This window comes from Barbus barbus (assembly GCF_936440315.1).
Source record: "Barbus barbus genome assembly, chromosome: 25".
Classification (NCBI taxonomy): domain Eukaryota; kingdom Metazoa; phylum Chordata; class Actinopteri; order Cypriniformes; family Cyprinidae; genus Barbus; species Barbus barbus.
In genome coordinates this window covers 27,511,819-27,536,464 of record NC_136753.1, presented here as the reverse complement: position 1 = coordinate 27,536,464, position 24,646 = coordinate 27,511,819, and the positions used below count along the sequence as shown (strand labels likewise).

General features: G+C 36.9%; 1 protein-coding gene across 4 annotated transcripts; it reads left to right on the top strand.

The window, feature by feature from the left end:
- Positions 1–7,852: 7,852 nt before the first annotated feature.
- On the top strand, positions 7,853–24,094 carry LOC306845353 (guanine nucleotide-binding protein G(I)/G(S)/G(T) subunit beta-1-like). 4 transcript variants are annotated; one of them, XM_079378101.1, is made up of 11 exons: positions 7,853–8,293; positions 14,685–14,792; positions 16,106–16,144; positions 16,574–16,680; positions 17,127–17,190; positions 17,936–18,098; positions 18,430–18,496; positions 19,555–19,756; positions 19,890–20,106; positions 20,936–21,051; positions 21,746–24,093. In XM_079378101.1, exons 2-10 carry the CDS (start codon positions 14,736–14,738, stop codon positions 21,040–21,042), a joined length of 1,023 nt encoding a protein of 340 aa, XP_079234227.1. In that variant the 5' UTR covers positions 7,853–8,293; positions 14,685–14,735; the 3' UTR covers positions 21,043–21,051; positions 21,746–24,093. The 4 variants fall into 4 exon arrangements, with proteins under 4 accessions (XP_079234227.1, XP_079234228.1, XP_079234229.1 ...); XM_079378102.1 differs by having other exon boundaries at positions 7,880–8,293; positions 20,936–21,079; XM_079378103.1 differs by lacking the exon at positions 7,853–8,293 and adding an exon at positions 10,739–12,102 and having other exon boundaries at positions 21,746–24,094.
- Positions 24,095–24,646: the final 552 nt, after the last annotated feature.

Sequence of the window (24,646 nt, the reverse complement as noted above, 5' to 3'; positions counted from 1 at the left end):
CTTTCCTGAACTGCTATTGGATGGCTGTGGGGCAGCTGTAGGCTGTGATTGGCTCGTCTGGCTGTCTGTCTAGCTTAGCAGGGATGAGGACAGGATTTAATGGTTGGACACACCAGATGCTGTGAATGTGTCCAGGGAATGGACAACGAACACAGGTACATTTTATTGATGGCATTTTGAATGCACAGAGACACCGTGACGAGATCCTGAGGCCCATTGTTGTTCCATTCATCCACAACCATCACCTCATGTTGCAGCATGATAATGCACGGCCCCATGTTGCAAGGATCTGTACACAATTCCTGGAAGCTGAAAACATCCCAGCTCTTGCATGGCCAGCAAACTCACCGGACATGTCACCCATTGAGCATGTTTGGGATGCTCTGGATCGGCATATACAACAGCGTGTTCCAGTTCCTGCCAATATCCAGCAACTTCACACAGCCATTGAAGAGGAGTGGAAAACCTGATCAACTCTATGCGAAGGAGATGTGTTGCACTGCGTGAGGAAAATGGTCACACCAGATACTGACTGGTTTTCGGACTCCCCCAATACAGTAAAACTGCACATTTTAGAGTGACCTTTTATTGTGGCCAGCCTAAGGCACACCTGTGCAATAATCATGCTGTCTAATCAGTATATTGATATGCCACACCTGTGAGGTGGATGGATTATCTCGGCAAAGGAGAAGTGCTCACTAACACAGATTTAGACAGATTTGTTAACAATATAGAGGAGGCAGAGAAATAGGCCTTTTGTGTACATAGATCTTTGAGTTCAGCTCATGAAAAATGGGGGCAAAAACAAAAGTGTTGCATTTATAATTTTGTTCAATGTATATATATATATTTAGTGCTGTCAAACGATTAATAGCGATTGATCGCATCCAAAATAAAGGTTTTTATTTCCATAATATATGTGTGTGCTGTGTATATTAATTATGTATAAAGACACACACATACACAATATATTTAGAAAATATTTACATGTATATATTTATATTCATATAAATTATTGTCACAGATCGGCCAGGCTCCCAAACCAGCCAATCACAATCTGAGTTCTAATGGAGCACACCTCATCTGAACCTCACCACTCCACACTATAAAACCACACACCTCACTGCACTCAGACGTCCGGTCTCGTTCTTGCGAAGTGGACTCCTATATGCTATCACAGCGTCTTACCTGCCTGTCTACTTACCTCTTGTGTTCCCTCCAGCGTGGTGTGTATCCGTCTCCTGGTTCCAGTTTCGTTTTACGATCTCCTGTCAAGAAAGCCATCATCTAACAGTGGTGTGTGATCCTCTCCGCGTCCACGAGTTCCTGTCAAGACAATTCAGTCCAGTCATCCAATCATCTCATCCTAGAAAGTATATTTGCACGTTCTACTTACCATCGCATCCTCCCTTGATTGCTCTGCTGTAAATAAACACCACTGCTTTGAACTAATCCTTTATGTGAAGTCTGCTTCCCTAACAATTATATCATATAAGAGGATTAGAGTGGACATATTTTTCTTAAATATATACATGCGTGTGTATTTATATATACATAATAAATACACACAGTGCACAGTGCATACAGTATATACATAATAAATATACACAGTGCATACAGCAATATATATATTATATATATATATATATATATATGAACATTTGGCATGAAAATTTCACAATGCAAAAATCTTGATGTCCTGGCATAATTTTTTCTTTATGAAAACTACAACAATTTTCAGTTAAGTTTAAATTAAATCTGTACATGGTATATAATAACATATGTATTTAATTTATTTATATAATTATAATATTATTGAAATAAACAAAATATCTCATGTCAGAAAATTGATCAGTGAAGGAAAAAAAATATCCCACTGTATTAATAACCTAATACTGATAATAACTATAAATATTGTTATATTTTCTATTTATAATACCTAATCTTTAAACTTTTTTTTTTTTTTTTTTACAAATTATTCATTTGTTTGCTTGTTCATTGTAGGCACACAAAATTTAATTAGGTAATACTATCATTTATAAAAAATTATTAGTGCTTCTGCTTGTTCTCAAGTCAAGTGCTATTTTGTTAATAAAATAAAATAAAAAACATGCAAAATATTACTCTGACTCCTCATCAAACAAGGCTCCTGGTTTTTAGCCTCTTTCGTGGTACAGCACCATTAAAACCCTGCAGCCTTCACTTTTAAAGGTGCCTTTACCTGTCAAAACAACGTTTTATTATCAATATTAAACATTAATATTACTAAAGTGCCTTTTATCCAACATATGTGTTGATGCTAAGTGCTAGCTGCTGTGTGTGGGACAACAAATCCTTGATTAAAATGAATTGTTGACTAAAATTAATCCAAAAGATGGATGGATTATGAATGGTGTAATTTTAAAAGTGGGCTGAAGGCTGAAGCACATCCGTTGCCTAATGTTTTGTAACAATTAAAATGCCACTGTGTTCATTGTAGTACACAATCTGCAGATGGCGTCGTCCATATGCTATTAAAAATATCTGGCCAACGCTGCCTCCTAGTGGTGATAATTCATCAGTGCTGATCCACTCTAATCCTCTTATTTGTGAGTTTAACACAAGCCAAACTGCTCTCAAATTAACTGTCTAACAAGAAGCGTAAATATAATCCTTAGTTACAAGATAATACATGTAAGCAACACAGTGTATCATATGTGATTTTTTTTTTTTTTTTTTACTTAAGCCAAGTATGATTTCATATCCCTTCCATTTCTATAGTAAAAATACTTTAGTAAATTGTTCGTTACAAATTATATATGTAGCAATTTGATTTGAAAAGTTGATATTTAAAAAACTGATGGATTGTAGACATGCATTATTTTTGTTGTTCATTTACAGAGGCCAATATAAGAAATTAATTAATAAAAAAAAGCACAATTTGGTTTTAGTAATCATTTTAGTCACTTAGTATTATTTTTAGATTATGTAATATACAGCACAGCACCGCTGATATGAAATAGTAGGCCTATAATATAAAATAAATATTGATGGTATTTAATGAATATGAAAATTGCATACTATCATGAGCCAGACATGGTTTTGTAAGATTCAACCATATACGTCATCAAAATCAGAAATTATATTTTACTCCTTAACAAATAGCCTAAGCATGATTTCCATCTTAATTCACATTAAAGTCTGAAATTAACTTTATTGTGTTAAATGTTCAGTCAGATGGCATTAACAGTATGAAGGTCAAAATAATATTTTTCACAAAACAGGATGTTATTTGGCTAATCCCAGCTGTCAAATGTAAAATACGTGTCAAATAACCCTTTAAGTACATTAAAGTCAACATGTAATGATATTAACTATCATTTTACCTCCATACTGTGACATATTTCTGAATAAAACGGGATATTCAGTGCAAAAACATAACCTGATTTTATCCATTGGAAATGGACTGGACATTTAATCTTCTCTTTATGAGAACAAAGCGTGAAAAATAAGAGTCATGATGTCAGCTGAAAAGGGAAGCAGAACATTTGTTTCATGTTATAGATATTCATCACACCTTGTCACTGTGAAACTGCTCCTCTCATTGTCACTATATAATTGATGAAAATACTTCTCAAAAAGCATCACATAATTGCCTGTAATTCCTCATTTCAACACTACAAGAAATGCTAAAGGGATAGTTCACTCAAAAATGAAAATTCTGTCATTAATTACTCCCTCTCATGTCATTCTAAACCATAAGACCTCTGTTCATCTTCTGAACACAATTTAAAATATTTTTGTAAAGTATTCTCATAGCTTTACGGATGTCACATGGACTATTTTGTCGATGCTCTCGGTACCCTTCTGGGCCTTGAACATGGTAGGACCTTGCTGGTCAGAAAGCTCTCGGATTTCATCAAAAATATCTTATTTTGTGTGCCGAAGATGAACGAATGTCTTACGGGTTTGGAACGACGTTATTTTGGCTGAACTATCCATTTAAATTGCCATGGTATTATTTGTTTGTTTTTGTATGTGGTACAGAATACCAGGGTATTCTTTGAAATACCTTGAAATACAATGCAAATACATTGGTCAGTGATGGTCAACAAACTAACAAATGAATACCAATGCATTTCATGACTCATGAGACATGGTACCATTGAAATACCATATTTAACAATAACAAGTACTACAATGTACAATGGCATTACTATACTTCCCATTAGAAGCAGGACTTTCAACAGCCTTCAAAGTAAATTAAAGCTTTTCCTCCACTATTAGAGGTTTAGTTTAATTTTGTCCCGTCTCTTGTTGTTGTTGTTGTTATATAAAAAGAAAGGGGCTAGTTGTCACATGTCAAACGTTGGTCTCAAACATCTAGTTCAAAACCGTACAAAATAATAGAAAAAGCTTTAATTTAGTTTGAAAGCTGTTGAAATTATGTTTTTTAATGCAATAAAGTGCTGCTTCTAATGGGAGGTATAGCAGTGTCATTGTACATTGTAGTACTTTTAATACTTGTTATTGTTAAACATGGTATCATGTCTCATGAGTCATGAAATGCATTGGTATTCATTTGTTAGTTTGTCAACTATATAATAGATTTAAACATTTTTAATGGCAGGCTCCCGTTGGGGCATGTCATCTTTTTTTTTTTTTTTTTTTTAATGACAAGGTGGAAATGTTCAATTGCCATTTGTAGTCTTTAAGATGTGTGCCTATAAACTGACTTCCTAAGATAAACAGAAAAAAATGTTTGTCTGGAGTAAAAAAGGCCAAATATATTGTCTATTGTGTATCGTTTTCACATTTACATTTATTCATTTAGCTGACGCTTTTATCCAAAGCGACTTACAATTGCTATATATGTCAGAGGTCGCACGCCTCTGGAGCAACTAGGGGTTAAGTGTCTTGCTCAGGGACACATTGGTGTCTCACAGTGGATTCGAACCCGGGTCTCTCACACCAAAGGCATGTGTCTTATCCACTGCGCCATCACCACCCCACATATTTATTTTTAATCACTTTTTTATTTTGTTATCTGTGTCTTTTGTCACTTGTCATTCTCTCTGTGCACTGGATCGTTGCAAAGCAGCTCTACCGGAAATTAAGTTTCCACAATATATTTATATATTGCAGAACCTTAATATATTTAACTTATGGCAAAATTTGGTGATTCTGTATGTTGTCTGAGCGTTGGCATCCTCTGAGGTCCTCTGAGGGGTTGGCATTATCTTTTCTCAGGTGTTCGGTCATCTCAGATCATTTAAGGGTTGGATCCAGACTGAAGCTTCTGTAATTCCTAGTTACCATGGGATGTAGAAACAGAGAAACAAATAGAGACATAATTAGTGTAGCTGCTGTTCCATCTAAGCAAAAATTATTTGTTCAACCCAAGCTAAAGAATAATAATAATGTACATTTGATCAGATATAACTGCAGTACAAGATTATAAAATGCATTATGTGAATGCTTGGCTAAAGAGATGTCTTTAATCTAGATTTAAACAGAGAGAGTGTGTCTGAACCCCGAACGTTATCAGGAAGGCTATTCCAGAGTTTGGGAGCCAAATGTGAAAAAGCTCTACCTCCTTTAGTGGACTTTGCTATCCTAGGAACTACCAAAATCCAGAGTTTTGCGACCTTAGGGAGCGGGTTGGATTGTAGCGTGGTAGAAGACGAGTTAGGTACGCAGGAGCTAAACCATTTAGGGCCTTATAGGCAAGTAATAATATTTTGTAAACGGTACAGAACTTAATAGGTAGCCAGTGCAGAGACTGTAAAATTGGGGTAATATGATCATATTTTCTTGACCTGGTAAGAACTCTAGCGCTGCATTTTGGACTATCTGTAGCTTGTTTATTGAAGATGCAGGACAACCAGCTAGCAGTGCATTACAATAGTCCAGTCTAGAGGTCATGAATGCATGAACTAGCTTTTCTGCATCAGAAACAGGTAGCATGTTTCGAAGCTTGGCAATATTTCTAAGATGGAAGAATACTGTTTTTGTAACATGGGAAATATGATTTTCAAAGGACAAGTTGCTGTCTAATATAACACACATATTTTTGACTTTAGAGGACGTAACAGTACATCCGTCTATAGTTGCAAATTGTAATCTAAGAGATTCTGTGTACTTTTTTGGTCCAATAAGTAATATCTCTGTCTTATCTGAATTTAATAGGAGGAAATTATTGGTCATCCAATCTTTTACATTTTTTACACAATCTACTAGTTTAGATAGTTTAGAAGTTTCATCTGGTCTTGTTGAGATATATAGTTGAGTATCATCAGCATAACAATGAAAAATAATCCCGTATTTTCTAATAATATTACCAAGAGGCAACATGTATATTGAAAATAGCAGAGGACCTAGGACAGATCCTTGTGGTACTCCATACTTTACTGGTGATAATTGAGATGACTCCCCATTTAAATGAACAAAGTGGTAGCGATCGAACAGGTAGGATCTAAGCCATCTTAAAGCCTGCCCTTGAATACCAGTATAGTTTTGTAATCGATCTATAAGTATGTCATCGTCTATAGTGTCGAACGCAGCACTAAGATCAAGTAATACTAGCAATGAGATGCAGCCTTGGTCTGAAGCAAGAAGCAAGTCATTTGTAATTTTAACAGGTGCAGTTTCTGTACTATGGTGAGGCCTGAAACCTGACTGAAATTCTTCATAGAGATCATTTTTTTGCAAGAAGGAGCACAATTGAGCAGACACAACTTTTTCTAAACTTTTAGACATAAACGGAAGATTTGAAATGGGTCTGTAATTTGCCAGTTCATTAGAATCTAGTTGTGGTTTCTTAATAAGAGGCTTAATAACCGACAGCTTGAATGGTTGTGACCTAAAGATAACGATGAGTTAATAATATTGAGAAGCGTTTTTTCTGCTGCAGGTAACAACTCTTTCAGTAGTTTAGTGGGTACAGGATCTAATAAACATGTTGTTGGTTTAGATGCACTGATAAGTTTATTTAGCTCTTCCTGTCCTATAGTTGTAAAGCACTGCAGTTTTTCTTTGGGTGCGATGAATGAAGCTGAAATACTAGACGCAGTAGAATATACATTTGATATTGTATTATTGATGTTATCTATTTTATCAGTAAAGAAATTCATAAAGTCATTACTATTAAACTGTGAGGGAATATTTAGATCGGGTGGCGTGTGTTTATTTGTTAATCTAGCCACTGTGCTAAATAAAAACCTTGGATTGTTTTGGTTATTATCTATGAGTTTGTGGATATGCTCTGCTCTGGCAGCTTTTAGAGCCTGTCTATAGCTGGACATACAGTTTTTTCACGCAATTCTAAAAACTTCCAAGTTAGTTTTTCTCCATTTGCACTCAAGATTACGAGTTTCTTTCTTGGGAGAATGGTATAACTGTTGTACGTTTTTCTCTAACCTTTTTCAATTTGAGGGGGGTAACAGCTTCTAATGTATTAGAGAAGATAGTGCCCATGTTGCTAGTCATTTCGTCTAGTTCAGGTGTATTATGGGTTACACAGAGCAGTTGAGATAAATCAGGCAGGTTATTTGTGAATCTGTCTTTGGTGGCTGGAACAATAGTTCTGTCCGGACGATAACGCGGAGCCATATAACTAATATCAGTAATACACAGCATGCACGATACAAGGAAATAATCAGTAACATCATCACTTTGAGGTACGATATCCATAAATTCCATGCGATATAATTAAATCTAGCGTTTTTCTGGTTTAATCAAGATCAGTTTTTTTCTAGATCCTGCATTAAATTTATATTTTGACCTCGCTATTCGGGGAACAGACACAGTAACTCTGTATAGATTGGACAACGCAAGTACTTCTATCTTTTAAGTGGGTAGAACAAAAGTCATCATAGTAGTTATTTGAGAGTTGGCTTACTTATTGGCTGCGTAAGAGCGGCGCTGCGGCGTGGGGTTTCCCAGGCCAGACTGCAGGGTTACCGCGCCCATCTCCGTCTGATGGCCGGATGAGAGGTGAACTGAACTGGAGAGAAGTGCTCCTTCAAGGAAGGCAACGGGAAGTGGCCACCGACGGACTTATTCGTTGACCAAAGTCTGCAATCGGACATTTATGAGTGCAATTTCTCATCGCAGTTGAGACCCCCCCTCTAACAGGCTCATTTCCCGCCCGCTGGAGCGAGTTTTGTCGCTGTGGAAGTGGACTCGGTACTTCTCCCGCTGCTAGTTAGCGAGCTAGCTCGTCTTGTTCGTTGATGCGTGGATTTGACAGCCACACCATCGTTTTTTTTCGGTCAATGCCATATAAACAAAGGCCATTTACGACTGAGAACAGGTATGGAACACTATATGCTTATTTCGAGAGTGTGGAACTGGTTGTTTCGTTTAAAACGGATGAATTTGTTGGAGAAAATGTTGGTCACCATAGAGAATGAAGGGGGGTGGGGTGAGGCGCAGGTAGCGGCTAGCCGACCGATTTACATACACAACAAAGCTAGGCAAATTGACCAAAAACAGTCATTTCGAACAGTTATTTGCGATGATTTGGTGCATTCAATCGCTCGTTTCGTTAATATAGCGCGAATGGAGTCGGCAGACTTCACCGGAGGCCGTTTTGCGCGAGTCAGCTTGCTAGCACCTAAAAACGGCGTTAAGTTAACATTACCTCAGAAATCAAACCGATTGAGGGTTGTGAGAAATCGGTCATGTGGTGGTTAGGGGTGTTTTAGAAGCATTAAAGGTTGATTTTGGGCAAGGGTGGTATGGGTTTTGGTTGAGAGGCTGGTCTGTAAGCTAACTGGCTAATTACTGGAGCTTCTGCTGGCGAAATATTCGGCTTTTCGACCCAGCTAGGCCTTCCTCTGTGTGACAGAATCGAGGATCTTTGCTCGCCAAACGCTGGTTAAGACATTGCCGTGTTCTGGATGTGAATATTGATCGAATTGCAGTCGGTAAATAAAGATTAGTCATTTATTTGTCCACCCGATTGTGTATTACAATCTGCACCATCTGGCTGAATATTACAAGCAATTCTAGCGTGTGCGTGTTTTATTTATATATTTACGTGCAAATGGATTTATTACACGAGTCCAAATGGCTTAACCTGAATCCCAGTGTGCATTTAAGCGACTTAGCGTGCAAGTGTGTCTTTATTACATTAAGCGTGCACTGCTGCTTTTAACTAACGTTAGTCTTTAAAACAACCTAATTGGATTTCCTTAACTATGTATAAGTCTCTATTTAAAAGGCCTTGCTGCTCAGGTACATGGGTGCACTGCCTCCCTCCCCGACATCTCAGTGATGCTCCACTACGATCCTCCCTAAACTGCTTTTGCTGATGATAAAGCCAGGTTAAATGTGTTTTCTCCCGCGATCCGGTCAACATTTATCACAGTAATGCAGCAAAAGCGCTGCAGCTCTTCAGATACGCGAAATGAATGGAGCCTGGTGGCCTTTATTATCGCTGCTGGAATATTTTAAGAACGGGCGAGCAGCTCAGTATTGAGGTCACTATTAAGGGATTGGTCGGGGGAATATAGGCTATGAGATAAATATGTTTCGCCCCCTCCTTTTTTCCCCTACCGATCGAGTTTGCCTTTCTCTTCGCTGGCATTTAGATAAAGGAACACCGTTCATGAATAAATAAACGGAATCAATGAATTCTTCAATGTGGGCCCAAGAACAAGATGGCGTCCGTAGCCTCTCTCCGGCTTCCCTCTCCGCACTCATATCAGCATGCCGTTGATTTAACCCGCTGAAACGGCGAGGAAATGCACCTTTCCGCTCTAAACACGGCGATTTGTTTTAAAAACGAGCTCTGGTAAACATTTCGATGCAAAAGTTGATGCATTTTGGAATGAAACGCTCTTTACGTGTCTAGTGCAGTAAAGCTGCACGTCCATCATTTTTTACGCCAAATGAATTGTGAAATAATCGCGTATCGAATAGTATTTTGAGTGCTTGTACTGTTCGGTGCTCAGCACTTCTGTTGGTTTATCTGTAGAGATTTGTGTATTAACGTGGACATAACGCCCTCATTGGCATGCTGTGTTCAGCTAATGCGAATGTATATATGGTTTATTCGTTTAAAACGAAAGCAAAATGGGTGCTGCATTGCAAATATTGATTTTGTAGTTGTGAAAGCCACGCAAACATCCTGCTTTTTGTCCATCAGAGTTGGTTCCCTTGAGTTCATTTGTTTTAATTATATTCAGTGTTCATTGTTAATGTAACATTATATTTGCAAAAGCATTATTTGTAATCCATACAAGTTGGAAGTCCTTCTGAAAGGCTTATTTATGATGTGCATTGTTTGCTTGACAATTTGGCTTTGAATACATACATCATTGATTTTTGTAATTGTGGGTAACTGATAGCATCAGTTTTATTCCCATTGGACTACGCTAAGTGGAGGGCTGAGATGGTAAAATTGATTTCTGTTCAGATAATGGAGTTTCTGAATATCCTTTTTTTATTTTCATGTTGACACCCATTTGCCATTCAGATGTTGAGGTTATTCATGTACATTCACTGCATATCTTTCCAGAAAGGCGATTCCTGTGACGTGGATCCGCAGCAACTTAATTTTTTCGTCTTTTCCTCATAAAATATATGTAGAAGTCATTGAGACAAGTAATTAAAATTCAGTATTTTCTTGAATGCATAGTGCAAGGATTTAAAACAGTCCCACAAATTCTTAGACTGCAAGCCCAGCTCCGGACAGCTGTTTTTCCATGAGTGACGCTGAGAGGGATTACAGATTTACTGTACGTGGATTTTAGCTTTTAGGATTACAGGCTTGGATAGTGATAGTGCTGGTTACTGTCTTTCCTGTGATCCAGCTTTAGCGATATGCATTTTATTTTTCTTCTGTTAATGCCTAATAAGCTGCATCATCCTTCAGCAGTTGGAGTAATTTATGTTGATGCAATAAAGTTCTGTTTGGAGATCAGCGGCGGCGTGCGTTATCAAGGCAAACATTTTTAGCGTGTTTGGATCACTTACAAAGGTTTTTGTGAAATAAATGTTTTCTGAAAGGATCTAAGAAAGATTTGCCCTAAAGTGACCTGTGAATACGCAGTCTGTAGCACCTTTAGGCCATTTCTTACAGCTCTCTTTTTGTCCTGCAGTCAGCTGACTCTGATCAAGTGTTTGTTGAGAGGGTGAGATTGAGCTCTGCTAGCACATATGTTGATGCCTTACTGCATTCGACTTTGCTTTGTGCTATCTTATCCTCTGGTCTTTGGCACAGAATATTCAGTATTTGTGCATAATGAAGTTTCATTTCGGCAGACAATAAAAGGTGAACCCTGCTCATGATGTGACTTTGTAACACTGAACTACATCATGTTTGTGTGTATTGATGACAATATCAGTTTCAGCCAATATTTGTGTTGTATTTTCCTTTTTTAAATGATCAGCATCATCCTGATTATACTGGTACTAATATCCAGGCTTATTATTTCCGTTCCTTGTTTTCAATGGAATAAGTTATAAATGGTTAATAAATGTTTTTGTTTTACTTGTTAAAAGTGATCTGGATTAGCCTAATTAGGTCAATATTGAAAGCTGCTAATATTGGAGTTACATTTTTCTTCTATGCTGTTTTCTAAGAAAATTATTTAAAAAAAAAAAATAATTTTTCTGCTTTTGTTATAATATCAGGGCCTTTTTTCAGATTAAGCTTTTCCATTCTGTGATATCCAAGCATAGAAAGTTAAATTTTATTTATTGGCATGGGATAGTTTGGATTGATATTAAATGCCAGTAAAATTAGTTTTTTTTCCCAATTCATGAAATGCATATGGATAAATATATTTAATATAATTGTTTGGGTATTGACCAAATAAAAATCTTATTCGCTATCCGTATCCACACAATTTTTCATATTGGCACCTCTCTGATAGTATTCATGTTGGGTTGATTAGCTGTGCTGAACTGATGGTGAGATGAGGGACTTACCTTTTGTAACCTTGTCATTTTGATCAGCAAGATTAGAGGACTTAGGCGTATTGTCTCGATGCAGGCCCATTTAAGAGGTCAGCCAATCAGGAAGAAGCAAGTGTATAGGAAAGGATAAGACGTTCATCAAGAGAAACATTTTCTGACTGTCAAACACAAGGAGCCTTGTGCAAGCCGCGTAAGGTAAGAAATTCAGAGTATAACCTGAAACTTTAAGGAACTTTTAAAGGTCTCAGCCACGTGACACTGATTCTGGTGTCTCGGGAATTTCTCAGCAAGTAGCAGGAAGTTACTTACAAGTGCTTGTCGTCATCAACATACTTTTAAGTATTTTCTTTCTGTAAGCTAAGACCATATCCTTATTCTTGTTGAATTTTAAGTATGTTTTTTTTTATCTGTTGCCTGCCTTTATCAGTTTTTGAGTTATGTTTTCTATGCGTGTAACTTCCCAAATGTTTTTTTACCGTTTGATCACCCAGGAAACGTTATATGAGATGCTCAATTCTTTCATTGGGTGACATTCAAGAAAACTGTTGAGAAATGTTTTTCTTCTGATAGCGTATACGCCTTGCTCGTTCACGCAGCCGACTTTCACTTTTCAAACATGGAACCATTGATTTCACAATTAGGACATGGCATAATGCACCAGAGGGCAATGGCAATTACAGGAAATGGATCCAACCAAATTTTTAGTGCTCCAGTTAGATTGCCCGACCACAGACATCTGGGAGTAACGAGCATATATGTGGCTTCGCTGTTATGTAGTGCTAATATCACTCAAAAGTATTGATAATTGCCTGACGGTCCTCAGCTGACCCATGCAGTGTAATTGTCATCATTTCTTCATCCTTTCTCCCATCAGCCCTTCCCTGGTCTTGATGTTCTTCTAGACAGTCTTTGCTCAAGCTTGAACCTGCATTCATCTTGCTCAAATCGGGCGACTAAGACCAGGCTAATGGGAAAGATGACAGCTGCTTGAGAATCAAGATATTGTGCAGCTGCAAATTGCTCTATATTTGAATTAAAAGTGATTTCTCATGACTCTTTTCTAAAGTAGGTCATACGACGTTGGCCTAGAATGGTCAGTCTACTCATTTGTAGAACATGAAACAGTATTGGATGTGCAAAATGGCATTTGTTAATGTTGGAGTTGTTCAGTTGCCTGCTAAAGACCCAAAGTTAATTTAAAAAGCTTTTTTTTTTTTGCATGCACCAGCACCTTAAAGTAATAATATGCTATCAGAAATGGTATGTACTTAAAAGAAATCGACCATAAATGCAACTTTGCCTTGGTTGCTCTTCCAAATCTTCCTCGGTATGTCGGTGGAGTAGCAGCATGTTGCAGTACACATGACCGCAAATGTGCCACTGTTGCATTAACTTGAAATCTTTGTCCGCCATTGCAGATCCTGTCCTTGCTCTTCACGTACCTCTAAAATGAATCCCATCATTAGCTGCCTTTCTCTAGCGGTAGATGCGTACACTCCGTTGGCCCATTAAAACAGCTGCCTTCATCAGCCATTTGTCTGAGCGCATGAAGGATTTGGGTCAGCAGGATAGGTGCTGCTCTTCCGATCAGTGTCCCCAGTGTGTCTTAACTGGATTTGCCTGAAGGAGCTGAATCAAGCGTGTCCCAGGATTATGTCAATGACACTGTGGAGAGAGAGAGGTGTGAAAACACGGCTGTGGGCTGGGAACGCTAATAGGATGAGAGCTGGCCTAGAAGGACTCGCTGTTGTCAGTCGAGTGCGTTTGCTCTAAATCGAGATTAAAACGGACAGGCTTTAAGGGTTTCAGAGTGCGTCAGGTTATTTTTATAAAGGAATCGCTGTTTGGAATCAGCATTTCAGCCTGGAAACCAGACACAGAATAGTTGCCCAGTATGGACATATCAGCATATTAACCTTTAATGCTAGCTGTTATAGTTGATTGTCATTAGTCTTTTGGATGAAATTTAAAAGTAGCCCGTTTACTCTCCTAATTCACATTCCCGGTGCCCATGATGTTTGTCTGCACAATCGTACATTTAAATTGAGTAACTTGCTCCGCCTTTGAAACGACTTTCCTTTTTAGCTGATGTCATCAAGCTCTTACTTTCCTTCAGCCCCTCCCTCCAACCACATGGCGCCCAGTTTTCATCATCCAATCAATTCCCAATGGATAAAATCGAGTTCTGCCCTACATTCTCATTGAATATCCTGTTTCGCTTGTAATTTGGCACATTATGGAAATAAAATGCCTTCTTAAACATGTTGTCTTCAAACATTTTTCTCATGCTAGAGTTTAGGATAAGGTGTTTTTTTTTTTCCTTTGCTGATTATTGACATCATAAAAGGACAGGATCGCAGTTTGTTTCTTGCTTTTGTTCTCTTTGTACTTCTGCATTTTTCATTAAGGAGCAACAACTCATTTCACCACAAGAGGAAATGGTTCTTTGGTTGCTTTCAGTAGCTAATGCGGTGGGGTGGGATCTTGTCTATTGATAAACAATCTACTAGCGATCCATTAACCAATGTCACATGACATGGTAAATGCAGAGTATTCCTCTTGTAGATGCAGTCAGCGTGCAATATTAGTGCGAACAATATGGTTGTTTCTATATCTGATGATGGGACCAATTTACTTGTTTTAAAACAGGAAATGCCCACACTGAAATTCAGACTTTTGTTAATCGATAGTTTCAAGATGGCCAAATATCCCTCCTTCCATGTCTTTTAAAGGGACAACATTGGAATTAGTGTTTTCTCTCTCTTTCTCTGCTGTAGATCAGAACGTGTCCCGGCAGTAGGAGTGAGGCAGAGCTTTAGAAGAGGAAAATGAGTGAACTGGACCAGTTACGCCAGGAGGCCGAGCAGCTGAAGAACCAGATCAGAGTGAGGATCTCTCTGATCTCATACACAACTGCATTCATTAATCCCTAATCCATACCTGTATCACAATACACTCAACATATCTTGAAAATGTATACGGTATAATGCAATTCAAACTTTAAGTTGCAATAACAATTAACAATTGCAAAATGTGGACTAATGAATTGGCCTGGTTAATATTAATCTTATTACTTTAAAAAAAAGAAAAATATCTACTGATTATTCAGCATTTTAAGATGTGCATCAAATTAAATAGTTCACCCAAAAAGGTGAAATTGTCATTTACTCACCTTCAAGTTGTTCCAAACCTGTGGAACTGACTTTATTCTGCTGAACACAAAAGATATTTTGAGAAGAAAAAGTTGCTGGTCTCCATTGACTTCCACAGTAATTTTATTGTACTATGGGAGTCTGTGGTGACCAGCAACTGTTTGGTTCCCCACATTCTTCAAGGTATCGTCTTTTGTGTAAAGCAGAAGAAAGAAACCCATACAGGTCTGGAACAACTTGACTGTGAGTAAATGATGACAAAATGATTTTCATTTTTGGGTAAATATCCCTTCAAGAATCCAGTTTGAAAGACATCAGTGTAGCCTCCAGTTGTTGTTGTTGTTGTTGTGGTAAATTTCAACCACCAGGAAAAAAAATAAGATTTTGACATGTCTGCTGTATTTAAAATATCAGTTTTTAAAAATTAAAAAAATAAACACATTTTCAATCTAGCTATTAAGTCCTATAAATATGTGCATGTTTGTTTTTGTTTTTTTAAACCTGATTACTTGGTAGTCTCTTGTTACTCAGAAGTATTTGCATAACCAAAAGACATTTTAAATACAGAGGGCGGTTATTTGCATAGTTTTACACACTGCAGGAAAAACATTTACTGTAACTGTACTGTTCTCATTCCTCACTGAGTTCCAGAAAGAACGTGCACCTGATACTTCCTCCATGAAGCCTCTTTACGTTTTATCTCAGTCTGAGATGTTTTTACCAGTCCTCAGCTATTGTGTTCTAAAATGACCAAATTAGTCTCAAATCTTTGACCTTTTAGCCATAATCAATCAAATCAATGATTAAATTAACATCAACAGGTCAATAATGCTACCAATTTGATTACTCCGTTTGAGCAAGGTGTTGGATGTGAACATTTTTGAAAGAAGCAATTGTATGTCACCGTTACAACGTAACTTATGTTACTGTATGGTTATCATATACTAAATATTAACCCTAAATGTTTTGTATATTACACAATCATGAAATAATGCCTTGTTCCACAGTATCTTAACTTGTTTTCTCCATTTTTTTTTCTTTCCTAGGATGCAAGGAAAGCTTGTGCAGATGCCACACTATCACAGGTAAGAAACTGTTTGAGTCTAATTTTCTGTTTAAATTAGTGCTGGGCAACGATTAATCGCATCCAAAATAAAAGATTTTGTGTACATAATATATGTATGTGTGCTGTGTATATATAAAGACACCAACATACAGAATATATTTTGAAATGTGTGTATATTTATATTTTATATTAAATATAAATATATTTAGTATATAAACACAACACATATTTCTTAAATATATACATGCATGTGTGTGTATTTATATATATATATGTATGTATGTATATATTATATATACACAAAAACGTTTATTTTGGATGCGATTAATCATTGCCCAGCACTAGTTTAAATGTTTTAAAGCAACCGTCATTTAAATAAACAGATTCATCTCTATACCTCTGCCATCTGTGTTGTTAAAGATGTTCTTTCACGCACACATGTTTTCAGATCACAGCCAACATCGACCCTGTTGGCCGAATCCAGATGCGCACAAGAAGAACACTGCGAGGACATTTGGCTAAAATCTACGCCATGCACTGGGGCACCGATTCCAGGTACAGAACCGCTCCGTCACGTTATTTGCATGATGGCCTGACCTTATTTGTAAGCCCTTTGAAAACATCCTTATACATCAAGGCGAAATAAACCGAGGGGTTTCCCGTTCGCAGTGGAGGTGGATGGGTTCATGGCTCGTGTGGTGTCCACAGCATGCTATCCCTATTGCATTGAATCATGTTCTTTTATTGTGTTTGTGTAGGTGGTGAGAGATGGTTGTAAGTAGGTGTTAAGACAAAGCATGTTGTTACTATTATAGCTACAGCCAAGAAAAATCCATAACGGTACCATTTTTGTGCCGAATGGTGCTGGGAATAGTTTGAGATTGTTCTGGGAGACAATCCTCCTGATTGTTGTTGTGCAGGCTATGATTTTTACATCCACGTTTCCCTCTTAGGGATGTAAACCCCAATCACTCAACTGTGCTCTTGTGTTTTCTGCGCAGGCTGCTTGTCAGTGCCTCCCAGGATGGAAAACTCATTATTTGGGACAGTTATACCACAAATAAGGTATTATATTACTTGTTTTATGTATTTGTTATTCTTTGATTATCTTGATTTTTGATTTCATATAGAGAATTTCAGTATCACAGTATGACTTTTTGCAAGGTTCACCTGTTGTCTGGGGTGGATTTATTTATTTATTATTTTTTAAACAATGGCTTGAATCGTTCTAAATAGGCTGTTGTTATATTCAGATTGCGTGTGTGTGATTCAAATAAATTATATTTTAATTATACACCTTTAAAGATGAATTATAAAAAGATCACAAGACATTTTTTGTTAAACTTTATATTGTAAACTTTTTTTCATCTTAAAAATATGAACATAAATACATTTTAATTATCATCCTCATACAAAATAATTGAATATTAACTTATGTCAGTAAATTCCTATTTATTTTCTCAAATTAATTGCTACAGACCAAGCATCACTATTACTTGAACAAACCAGTAAAATAAAAAAATAAACCTTGTAACTTGTTGTGCCGATGTTCCAGGATGGGCACGACTGAAACCTAAAATGCTCAAAACACTTCAGCAAAAAAAGTTACCCATCTGTTGCATAGGCAAGCACTTGCATTTAGTAAAAACCTTCTGAAATGTCATTATAAATAGTACAATATTTGCCCTAACACAAAGTAATATAGACCCTCTGATGATCAGCTTTTTGAAATGGTTTCTGCTACAGATTTCTATTACTTCCTGTTTTCTTCCATATGTCTTTTCCTGAGCTTTCGTGTGTTGTTCTTCAGGTCCACGCCATTCCTCTGCGCTCCTCCTGGGTGATGACCTGTGCCTATGCTCCTTCAGGGAATTACGTTGCTTGTGGAGGCTTAGACAACATCTGCTCCATCTACAGCCTCAAGACTCGCGAGGGGAACGTGCGTGTCAGCCGTGAGCTGGCCGGACACACAGGTACAGGACGTGTCCTACCGAAACACTCACACACTGATCTTGGCTCTTGTGAAACTGCACTAGTGTTTTTTGCACTCTTTTTAATAAACCTCATCTGATTGACTTTAACTTTCAGCAATTGCATAATGTACTCTCATTCTCTTCGGTTGCTTGACGGGTGAAGAAATGTCCAAGTCATATTTCACCACTAAATAAATAGGAAAATATATTTTAGATGAATTTAAGGTGGTTGTTGTTGTTTTTCCCTGCTCTGTGATATCTGTTTTCATGACTGAAGATTTTGAGAATAAATATTGGTTTGGATTCATGTTAAATTTCCTCCTGTCTACAGGATACCTCTCCTGCTGCCGCTTCGTTGATGACAACCAGATTGTTACAAGTTCTGGCGACACCACCTGGTGAGTGAGGAAACAAAAACTTGCATATCTCAGATCCTAAAGCTTACATCTGCAATTGCTATCAATGCCAACAGGAATATTTTTATATCTAATTTATTCTTTAAAGTCAGGAATCAGATTATATATTAAAAAATATAAATTCAATTGCATACGCTTTGTATTTATGTTACGTCTGCATTCTCTTTTTTTTCCAAAAATTGACCATTCTATAAAATCAGCATTCAGGAAGTAACATCATTTGAACCATTGCATTATGGGGAAGACAAAAATAATTTCTTCACACATTTTTATTTTTAACCCAATTTATGGTGTTAACAGCTGACCTGTGCACAAGAAAAATAATTAAAGAAAGGTTCTAGGCTGAATCTGTCTATCTTCCCTCTATTTCTTATTTTTGTTCATGTTAATTTTGATATTTATGAATACATTTTTAAATGCAAATAAAACATGTATTTGTTAACATTAATGCAATGTAAACATGAACAAGTAATCAAGGTTTGTGTTTTTTTTCATCCAAGTATGAGCACTGTTTATTAATGTTACTTATTTAAGCTAACATTTATAAAAACGTTCAGTGTACACTATAGTCTCTGCGCTCAACGGCGTCCCAAACACAAATATTTTAAGGATTTATAAAAATGAATCACTGTCGTCTGTCCATCTGGGATTTCTGTTTGGATAGAAAGGTTAGGATTATAATATTTTGGTAGTATTATGTCACATTCTGAGAGTATATTAGTACCATTTGTTGTTTTCTTGTAGCATCTGATAGAGCGTTTGGACCCAGAAGCGGTGACACGTGACGTCAGGCTTAACAAGCGGATTGTAAAAATATGTAATAAGATATAGGCACAATAATAAACCGTATTTAGCATGCAACCTATTATATTTATTATTAGATGGTTAATTATTTGATCTTTTTCTTGTAAATGTAGACATGATCAGATTTTCCAGCTCTTATCTGCAGCTCTGAGAAATGTTGCAGTTCATTTCCACTGGCATTTTGATTTCAGGGTATGAATGTGAGTTTTGAAGCAATGTGATATTCTGTCCTGCAGTGCTCTCTGGGACATAGAGACCGGTCAGCAGACGACCACGTTCGCGGGTCACACCGGTGATGTGATGAGTCTGTCTCTGGCTCCGGACACCAGGCTGTTCGTGTCAGGAGCCTGCGATGCCTCCGCTAAACTCTGGGACGTCCGTGAGGGCATGTGCAGACAGACCTTCACTGGCCACGAGTCGGACATCAACGCCATCTGTGTGAGTGATCTTGCCTCATTCTGACTAGCAACAGTACTGATTAAAACTGGAAGCTGTGTACTCAGGAATAGGCTTTAGTGCATGCAGTTTCCTGAAGAATTGAAACTAAAAGGAGTTCATATTCCCCCCACAGTTCTTCCCCAATGGAAACGCGTTTGCGACTGGCTCTGACGACGCCACCTGCCGGCTGTTTGACCTGCGTGCTGACCAGGAGCTCATGGTCTACTCTCACGACAACATCATCTGCGGCATAACCTCCGTGGCCTTCTCGAAGAGCGGCCGCCTTTTGCTCGCCGGCTACGATGACTTCAACTGCAACGTGTGGGACACCCTCAAGGCCGACCGCGCTGGTGAGATACGCACACACAGATGGCTGAAAAACTGCAAACATATGCTAGTAATAGTTACTATCAGTGGCATGTGGTCTAGTGACCACCCCGAAAGCAAACAAACCAACCATACCACACACACACACACAGTTGTGTTGTTTTACATATGGTTCAGTGCCTGCTTCCTAACACGACACATTGGTTTGTCTCTTTTGCATATGGCAACAGTTCAAGAGCACTGTGTTTCAGTAACTTTAAAACATTACTTTTTAAGGCTTTAAAATGAGCATTGTTGATCAACAGGCACCTTATACTGTGCATATATATTTGTATTTCCAATAACTAACTTTTGTTCTATCTTTTTTGTTTTGTGAATTTCTGAGAAAATCTTGAAAAAAATCTTAAATTACTAAATCCAACTATAATATGTGTATATATATATATTATATTATATATATATGTGTATATGTGTGTGTGTGTATATATATATATATATATATATATATATATATATATATATATATATATATATATATATATATATATATATATATATATATATATATATATATATATATATATATAAAGTGTACAAATGACTTTTAAGCCAATCACTTTTGCAAAATTGCTGTTCATCCTTTCTGTTAAAATAAATTGGTGTAGAAACGATTTTCACTCAGGTTGCTAGTAAATTTAACCATTAATGACAAAGAAATGGCAATATTTTCAAGTAGAAAAACTGAAATAGTGTTTTCTTGTAAAATATACTCCAATAATCTTTGTAAAAAAAAGATTTTTCAAAGTTGTGAATAAAACACTGTATGGTTTACTGACAATTGGATTTTTTCAGGTGTGCTGGCAGGCCACGACAACCGAGTTAGCTGTCTGGGTGTAACCGATGACGGTATGGCAGTGGCTACAGGGTCCTGGGACAGCTTCCTCAAGATCTGGAACTGAACCCTAAAGGTGCTTTCAATACAACATGTCTGATACAGTAAGAGTCAGCCTCTTCCAGCACAACCTAATGTCAAACAAGAGATACTTTGTGTGTTTTACATGCCATTTAAATGTATCCTTGTATCACCTCCTGCTATTTTTGGCCACACGTTCAGAGGGCAGGTTTATATATATAATTATTGTTTAATATTTTTTATTTTATTTTTTTTGTAATATAATTACATTTTAATTTAGACTTTTTTTTTTTTATTCTATATTTCAGTCTCTTACCATCAGTGTAACTGTGGTAGTTATGATCAATCAATCATAATATTTAGTTGTTTTTCTTAGTTATTTTAGTTTCAGATTTACTTCACTCGGGAATCATTAATAAATTGTACAAATAATTTCAAAGAAGCTGCAAAAAATTTAATTAAACATGACATTTTGAAGTAGAAAGACATACTTGAATAACTATTTGATTTTCAAATTCAGTTTTTTTTTTTTTTTTTTTTTTTTTAATGGTGTAGCTTCACAGAATTAAACTTGCAAATAAGAGTATCTGTTATCCAAACATTTATTTCTAAATGAATAGTTTCGCTTGTTAATTTCTTGCAGTATAATGGAAACATTCTGTTTTAACTTGTGTATTTATAACACAGGATTATAAGTCATTCTATGAATATCTGCTTCATCATTTTGGTCTCTTTTTATCTGTCCGCAGATATCATTTGAACTCCAAAGTTGACTGGAAGACCATTCCAACTTTAGAATGTTAAATTTCACAGCATCGTCAACAACAAAACACCTTCTAAAACTGACTGACACCACCATGAAAAGAAATAAAACTTCTAAGGGAAAACAATGCCTTTCCTACACCAAGAAGAGCACAATTTGTTTTATCACCCAGCTTAGAAAAAGAAAGAAAAAAAAAAGAAGATTTCCAGTGGTATCAAATGAATAACTTGCATTCCCTCTTGGACCATTCTTTGTCACCCTATAAGAGAAAACACAAAACACTATCATCCCACGCTTATGTATCATGTGTCTAGAAAGCAAATGTTGGAGTGTAATTGTACAAATTATTTAACACTTGTTTTTTTTTCTTCTTTTATTCCTTTTATCTGATAGTTCCATCTTCTAGATCTTTTTCCCGCCTGTTTTCTTCTGTTTAGATGATATGTTTCTGATTAGTAAAACTTTTAATCCTGTTATAAAACCATGTGAAAACAAGAAAAGTCATGTAAAATGCTGAAACTAGACCAGGATGGAAGAGCAGCTTTTTTGACGATGCCAATCATGTGTTTTGTTATTTTCGTGTGCGCTAGGTTGCTCTAGAGGTTGTGTAGTTTTCATGAACGTGGCTCGAGCGAGAGGTAAAGAGGTAAAGTTCACGTGCCCTCTTGTGAAAGCTTAATATTCTTATTTTTGGACGTCCCCAGACAGCGTTCACCCCTGATCTGTTCCGATTGTTAACATCGCTGGGCTATTGCCGATCACCGGCTAATAAGAACAGCCTTAGCTTTCTTAAAAAAAAACAAACGAAAAAAAAAAAAATGTAATCCTGATCTGTGCATTAGTTAACTTTCAGTGTGAATCCTGGTCCTTTGTCATTAAAGAAAAAAAAAAAAGAAAATGCCATAAAAATGCCATATCTCTTTGAAATACTTTGCCATTTCTGAGTCCGAGGTACTCGCTTCATTTATCTACGAATGGCTGTTGTAAATATGGGTATCCGACTTGCACGCGAATGCAGCATTATATCCTAGCTAATGTTTCTTTCCAGTCTCGTCACAGCTTTGTTTGCACAATAAGAAACTTGACTAACGTTTTAAGCGTTAACTAACCAAGCACATGCCGTTAATCACATTGAATGCTAGTTTTAATGTAGAAAATGCACAAAAAAAAGTACAAAAAAAGTGAAAAAAAAAAAAAAAAAACTCACAAAACATACAATTCTCTCTTTCATCGGATTAAAAACAGTTCGGACTAACCCCTTAGCTTATCTTCTGGTCTTACGTTTATACGTTCCTTCCAGCTTTTGGCTTTAATTCTTGGGATCATTTTGGTCGGTGGGCGTTGGGGAGGTCGGGTGGGGAGTGTTTAGGGGTTTTCTTTTTTTCAGCGGTGTCGGGATCGGTGTTTGGAAAAACCGAAACCTTTTTTCTTTTCTTTCTTTTTAGCCCAGTTCCAGAGAGAGAACAGATAGCCCTGTCTGTGCTTGGAAATACAGTTACTACTATGTGAATGAAATGTTGTACAAATCAATGTCTGAAAATAATGATAATTCTGAAATTTTTAAGTTAAGCGTTTTATTTCATCTGCCATGAATTAACGTAGTCGCATGCTGTAGAATTTGCTTAAACAGGCACTGACGTCTTTAGGCCCACTTACCTCCACCGGGACGGCGAAACCGATATGACACTGAGAAATGTTGACCATTAAAGCGTCGATTCTAGATATGTTAGACATGCTGTGCATACATCCTTTACTTTTACTGGGAAGCTATGCACCTGTGTGAGAAATCGCGAGGGAGAAATAACATCTATTTCCTGCAGACGACCTGTAAATCATGGCCATGCTTCCTGAAATTGTCCAGAATTAAAAATAACAGTTGTGAAAAGTCCCGTTTGAGACTCTCGGAAAACCCTTTGCGTGAGTTTTCTAAATCAAAGCGTTCGATCGGAGAGTCGCGAGAAACTTGGCTTTTCTTTAAACGTTTTGAGATGGCATCTGACATGGCAGAGTCTTCTGTTCTTTTTCCACTGTAAACAGATGCACTTTCTTTAATAGTTGTGACTTTTTTATTGTTTTTTTTCCTTTCTCTGCGATAATGTACAATAATTGTGATGTATTTGTGTGTGCTGCCACCAGTAAAGATTAATTGCAGTTCAATTAAAATGGATTCCCCTTATTTTCTCTCTTCATTAATAACTAGATCTCAGCACTCCCTATCTCACCTTTTGTATTTAATTTCAGTCTGTCGGTGTACCACAGAAAGCTGGATGCAACATAGATACTATATTAAAATGTACTGTTATTTAAGATGTAATAAAACAAGTTTGAGATGTCTCTGATGTGCTGATGTTTTGCTAGAGAGTTTCCCGCAGCAGAAAGTAACCGTAATAAAAGAGCTTTTTTTTTAAGGGCCATTCTGACTGAATTAGCAGTTTCCAGTCTGATGTGTGCTTACCTTTAACTTTTTATTGGTGATTTGTGATTTCCAGGCCTGGAGAACTCATGGGAGTTCATAAAATCTTAAAAGTTGTCATGTGTTATATTTGCAAGTTGCTTTATATACAGTTTTAAAATTATCTCGACAAAGGACTTCAAAGGTCATAAAATGTATTGGTCAAACACTGTGGGAACCCTGGCTTTGGGTCAACAACAGCTGACAAAGTGTGTATTATTTAGCCAAAAACCAAGGAAAAGTACTAAGCAATCATAAACTAACATGTCTGTATAAACAAGCTGTTCCAGTGAAAACATTGCCATTGTGTCCAACCAGAGCATGTTCTGTGCTGCACTTAACAGAGCCATTTGGCTGATATGCTTTGAGTTTCCTTTTTTTGTAGCCAGTATACTTAGAGCTCTTCATGCTGTCCAGTAACTGGCGTCTGTAAGT

Coding starts and splice junctions, on each gene's coding strand:
- LOC306845353 (XM_079378103.1), top strand. CDS start 14,736: ATGAGTGAACTGGACCAGTTACGCCAGGAGGCCGAGCAGCTGAAGAAC. Junction 18,099..18,429: donor TGAGCTGGCCGGACACACAG/GTACAGGACGTG, acceptor TCCTGTCTACAG/GATACCTCTCCTGCTGCCGC. Junction 19,757..19,889: donor CGGACATCAACGCCATCTGT/GTGAGTGATCTT, acceptor TTCCCCCCACAG/TTCTTCCCCAATGGAAACGC.